This window comes from Morus notabilis, unplaced genomic scaffold, assembly GCF_000414095.1.
Source record: "Morus notabilis unplaced genomic scaffold, ASM41409v2 Scaffold1057, whole genome shotgun sequence".
Classification (NCBI taxonomy): Eukaryota; Viridiplantae; Streptophyta; class Magnoliopsida; order Rosales; family Moraceae; genus Morus; species Morus notabilis.
In genome coordinates this window covers 24259-30039 of record NW_010357667.1, presented here as the reverse complement: position 1 = coordinate 30039, position 5781 = coordinate 24259, and the positions used below count along the sequence as shown (strand labels likewise).

Below are 5781 nucleotides of genomic sequence, written 5' to 3'. Positions count from 1 at the left end.
TATTCTTGATCGAAGTGAGAACGTTACTCTTTCCACGTTCACTCGATGAATCAAGAATAAAATAAGTTTAATTGGAAAAGAGACCATTGTCCAATAAAATTCAGTCTAGTTACCAATCACAAATTTTGGTACCCATCACAGGACATATATATCGTCTTTATTTATTTTTTGCTTGCTAAAAGTATATATTCATCATAATTATTGGTTACTCGGTCAATATATTATATAAAATGATTTATTTCTATTAATGTTCTTCAACATAGTTATCTGAGTATATATCTTAAAACTTATTACTTTTGAAGTCAAAATACTCACACTCACATCTACACAAAAATTTGAAATAGAGGATATAAATGTATTAGAAGCCTCAATCTTAAGACGTTTAATAAAAAAAAGGCCTCAGTTTCAAACAAATGAGTAGAGTAATATTTATGATGCGGTGAAAATGGGGCATTGATAAGTTACTTAAGGGGCCTTAGGCAATTGCAACTAAGTCATAGATCATCATGAAGTAAAAAAAGAAAGGAAAAAAAAAGACACAAAATGGCTAATATTTGATCAGCAGGTGCATTCAAAAGTATGAAAAAAAGAAAAATCAAAATTTTTTAGAGAGAAAATATTGTAGAAAAAAAAAATTGAGATTTAAAAGTTGGCTAGCATTTGAATGTGCAGGTGCACTTGAACAAGCAACACATCCCATTGACTGCTGTCTCCAGAACTTGGCATTTCTTGTTGCACTCTGTGTTATCAAAACACAACCCCTTCCAATGTTTGCTTTGTCTTCCACATCGTGACAGTGACTCAACTCTTGTTTCACAAATGGTCTGGTGCAGCCAATTATCTGATTCTGAGTAATTGTAAAATGCAATTAATACAACATAAATACATTTACTAAACATGAATTCTTAAAATATATAACAATTAAACAAGATAAGAGATGTGTACTCACGGGATTGAATAAAAAGAACGAGGAATATAATAAAGATGACAAATCGATAAACTAGTTTAGGAGTTTTAGCCATTCAGTTCCTTGATTAACGATGTCGATTATGGGATTTATGCATAGTATAGTTTGTCCTGCGAGTCTTTAAATTTTTTTTTTTTTTTTTTTTTTTTTTTTGCGTTCTAATTCGTTAGAACAAATTTAGGCAAAGTTGGGTATGTATAGAGTCGCTTGTCAATAAGTTGCGTGTTGCACCAAAGATTAATACTTGGGAAATAATTAAATCTATCCATGTAATGAAACAAGCATGAACTGGGATTTAATATATACTCTTTAGTGATCAAAAGACCTAGCCTTCAGTCATATGATGGCAGTAGCTACTTATATATATATATACTCTTTAGTGATCAAAAGACCTAGCCTTCAGTCATATGATGGCAGTCGCTACTTATATATTTTTTTTTTATGTTTTCTTTAAAAAGAAAAGAAAAAAAAAACTGTTTGAGCTTCACAAATGACAATGGAAAAATATAAAGATGAAATGATAAAATGAATAGTATATTCCAAAGAATTTTTCCTTTTATGAAAAGAAAAAAGGAAGTGAAAGAATTAAGAAGTAGTATAACAGACTAACGGTGCCTTATAAAAAAAATATGACGAGCTAACTTTTCTAAAAGAACGCAAATGGTGAATTGGGGGAAAAAAAAATAACTAAATGAGAAATAAACTACACTCAAAAATAAAACTTTAAAACTACTAATTCAGGCAATTATTACAATTCAAAATGCATCACTCATTCACTCCCAGCTCCTCTCCTCCCAAATTTCCTGCATCCATTTTCATTCAAAGACCTCTCATTACTTTTAAGCATATTTGGGCAGAACATTTCAGGAGTTCTTCTCATTCAAATATTTCGTAAACTTTACAGCATGTTTATTTGACCGTATTAGAATAACATATTGTATAACAATACATTAGTATAATATTTAGGTCCCGTTCATTTCACCGATTCGAGTTTAAAATTTGAGTTTTGCTACAGTAAAAAGCTTTCAGAAACAGTCACATCTAATTTTTTTGCTACAATAAAAAACTTTCACATAAAATCACATATCAACTCGTATTAAAAACTTGAATCAGTGAACTAAACAGACCCTTAGTATGACCATTGTATTGTATAAATTAATACATATGGTAAATTAATACGTTCTATATTATTGAATACAACTTATTTTTTGTATATTATATTGTGTTATTCTATAGCAGATTCATGACTCATGTCGAGATTGGACTTGACGGTTAGACCGACATAAAGTCATGCCAGAAGCTATAATTATTGATGAAGTTTAGAAAGAGCAAAAAAATATTAGATTTAGGGGATTTTGAAGTTTAAAAAACACATTATTACAGGAATAGATCTAGAGAAACCAACTTCAATTCTAATTTTTTTGATCAACTTTTAATTGTTATTTCTTATTGATTAGTGTTTAAAAAATATCATATAAGTTAATAATAACTCTATTTACTAATGAAAAAAAAATGACAAATATAAAAAGTTAGAACTATAGTTAGTGTACCCAGCAGTCATCTTATCACAGTATCTATGTTCTTTGTTTCGTTTTTTGTTTTTATTTTTTATTTTTTATTTTTGCTAATTAAACTTGTAAAAAATTTAGGGTGAGTCCCATAAAACTTACTCGTAATTATACTTTGATCCCTGACTTTTAGCACATCTCACATGTTGTTTTGAGATTTTATTTTGTTTTAGTTTTAGTTATTTTGTCAGCTAAGTGTTAAATATTTGACAGAATTTGTGAAAATTATGGAAAAAATTGAAAACATAAAGTATAGGGACTAAAAGAATAAAAATTGAAAGTTAATTTTCATAGATAGTCCTTAAAAGTTTATTGATTTCAATTTTGATCCTTAATTTGTAGAGATTTCATCAAATATTTAACACCTAATTAACGGTAGGACCAAAACTGAACCAGAGTAAAACCTCAAAGCCCAACTATAGAGGTTTTAAAAGTCTGAGACCAAACTAAGAGTATAAACTTTAGGGATCATTGATGAGATTAATCCAAAAATTTAATTTAGCCATTAATGGAATTGAAAAAATAGAGAATTTACCTTTAAAAATGTGTAAATTTAAACTTTTACCTCTTATTTTTAATAAATATTTTTTTATTAATATAATTATTTAATTAAAAAAATTATAAAAATAAAAATTTTGATTCATACACTTTAAAAAATATTTATCAAGATTACCACGTAAATTTGCTGAAGTCTCCTCTAAAATATCACTCTCTCCCCACACAAGTATGACTTCCAAGTTCCACCCAAGAACTTCTCAATTCCTTCTGGGCTGATGAAAAGCCCAATACCCAAGTCCTGAGAAACCGAGGTCCCTCTTCAACTCGTACCCATTACAGAAAACATGTGCCCATTACAAGAACTTCACCAAATGCAATATTTTCCACACACACCCAGAAATCAATCTGTTCCAATCGGTGCCATAACTAAGAGAAAACCTCTCCAACTTCAGATTACGCCAGCTCCTATATGCGGGTTTCCCTGTTCTGCGGAGTTTGGATTCCTATTCATACATTGGTAAATCCTCTTTATCACGACTTCTTGTAAACGAATCCCTTTATAAAGATATTCGAAGAATCTACCATTGCTTTTTTTTTTTCTAAATTATTTTTATTCATAAGGAGCGAAAATAAATGAATTTTTCACTTCCACTACTCAAGCATGTGGGTGGCTTTCCACGCGTAAAGCCAACAAATTTTTTTTTTTTTTTACTCAAAAGAAGAGATCGGCCTCTTGGACTAAGGAAGAAAGAAAGAAATAGGTTAATATTTGAGATAAATTAAAATTAATAGGTTAATAGTTTACATAAGTTAAGAAATAGGTTAAATTATTATTTTCGTCTATAATTTGTCTGATTATGAACTATAACTTGACAAGTTATTGGTTATAATTGCCCATAACTTGTCTAGCTATGAACTATAACTTAACAAGTTTATTCATAACTTATCTAATTATGAACTATAACTTGACAAGTTATGACCTATTAATTTTTATATTTAAAAATTGACCTATATACTTTTTTAAACTTTTCATATTAGCATATTTTCTACTATTTTCCTAGAAGTAATCTCTAGAACTAGAACCATTAAAGAGACGTTTGATTCATGGATTAGAATCATGTGATTAGAATCATTTTTGATTTACGTGTATTTTTTATGAGAAAAAATACTGTAACGAACCATAAATCATAATTCAAATCATAATTTAAATCTTCCAACCAAACATCCTCTAAATATGTAAAAATAGTCTAAATTAATCTTTTACTAATTATTTAATTAATTTTTACTTTTATGAGCTTCCGAAGATCCACTTAATTTTTCATAAAAAATAAGATAACAAGGCACGAACGCAAAATATCAAACCTTAAAACATAAATAAAAGCGTCTTTACCACACTGCACCACAATCCACTATCGGAAGTTGCGTAATGCCACGCCAACAATTTAACACCTCAATTTCAATCTTTTTTTCTCAATTAACCATTATTTTAACCCAAACCAAATAAAATATTATCACCATGGATTGAATTGATCTACCAAAAAAGCTACAAAAGAAATGGATTTTTCTCATCACTCATCAACTCGCATGAATGTTGTTAATGTTCCAAAACCTCTACTTTATTAAATCCTTAGCCTTTCTCGGACTTTTGGGCTTCTCTCTCTTCCTCGTCTTCAATTTCATGGCAACCCCAGAAACGATTTCCGACCAACAAGAAGTCAAGAAAGAAGTTTATTCTGTGTGGGCGATTCCACCGGATGAAGTTGGCGCCAGGCTGAGGAAGCTGATGGAGGGGCTTCGAGCCGAGTTCAATGGGCCCCAGTTCGAGCCCCACATCACCGTCGTTGGGGCCATCAGATTGACGCCTGATGATGCTCTCGCCAAGTTCAGATCGGCGTGCGAGGGCCTCAGGGCTTATAACGCTAGCGTGGATCGTGTGGCCACTGGTACTTTCTTTTACCAGTGCGTTTACCTTCTCCTTCATCCAACGGCTGAGGAAAAAAAAAAAAAAAAAACTATTTCTTGTTAATTGACTAAGTTTTTATGTTTTATATTTTCTGAATGATGAACTGAAATGGTGATGTGTTAAGAATTAGATGCCCTTAGTATTAAAAGGTTGAATTTAAATTTTGGTGGGAGAAAATATGTAGCAATAAAATTTGAGTCTTGAAAAGAATAAGGCCAAATACCCCAACTTTCGGCTGCAGCAGAGTTTGACTATGATGAAGAAGAAAATTACAAGAGAAAATACATGCCTGAAAAGTGGTAATTAGGCTCATTAGGATTCATACGCTCAACACCCTGAATATTGTCTCTAAGTATGGATAAGTTTATGACATTTTTGGTTTTTTTAAAAACAATAGTTTCCCTTATTCAGGTCAAAGGAAAATGTGCCTATTCATAGAAAGAGGGTTTTCATGCTAAAGAAGCAGGGAGAGAGAGGTTTGGTGCTATTTAAATGAGGTATATGTGACGTTGAGCATCACTATGCTTTGAAAAGTATGTGATTTGGTTCTCTTCATCATTGTTTGGGATGGAGGCATTGCGCTTCCTTTTGTTAATTGTCTTTGTTATCACGTTCTTATTGTTTTCATGATGATGATGAATTGGATGAATATGTGTTAAGAGTTAGACGACCTTATCGTTTACCACCAGAGCAATAAAAGTCGAAGTAAAACAAACAAATGTATATGAGATTTACAGTGATTTTCTTTTCTTTGAAGGTGAGAGGTTAATCCTGTTTCGGCTGTC

At 31.0% G+C, this 5781-nt stretch overlaps 1 protein-coding gene across 2 annotated transcripts; it reads left to right on the top strand.

Annotated features, from left to right (window-relative positions):
* The first annotated feature begins 3434 nt into the window (after positions 1-3434).
* LOC21388564 (cyclic phosphodiesterase) lies at positions 3435-5474 on the top strand. 2 transcript variants are annotated; one of them, XM_024172795.1, is made up of 3 exons: positions 3435-3550; positions 4665-5026; positions 5408-5474. In XM_024172795.1, exons 2-3 carry the CDS (start codon positions 4712-4714, stop codon positions 5432-5434), a joined length of 342 nt encoding a protein of 113 aa, XP_024028563.1. In that variant the 5' UTR covers positions 3435-3550; positions 4665-4711; the 3' UTR covers positions 5435-5474. The 2 variants fall into 2 exon arrangements, with proteins under 2 accessions (XP_024028563.1, XP_024028560.1); XM_024172792.1 differs by lacking the exon at positions 3435-3550 and having other exon boundaries at positions 4343-5026.
* Positions 5475-5781: the final 307 nt, after the last annotated feature.

What these genes read in the sequence shown, in the direction of transcription:
- LOC21388564 (XM_024172792.1), top strand. Translation starts at nt 4,622, where the DNA reads ATGTTGTTAATGTTCCAAAACCTCTACTTTATTAAATCCTTAGCCTTT. An exon ending in TCCTTCATCCAACGGCTGAG is followed by an intron (nt 5,027 to 5,407) that starts GAAAAAAAAAAA and finishes TCCCTTATTCAG; the next exon opens with GTCAAAGGAAAATGTGCCTA.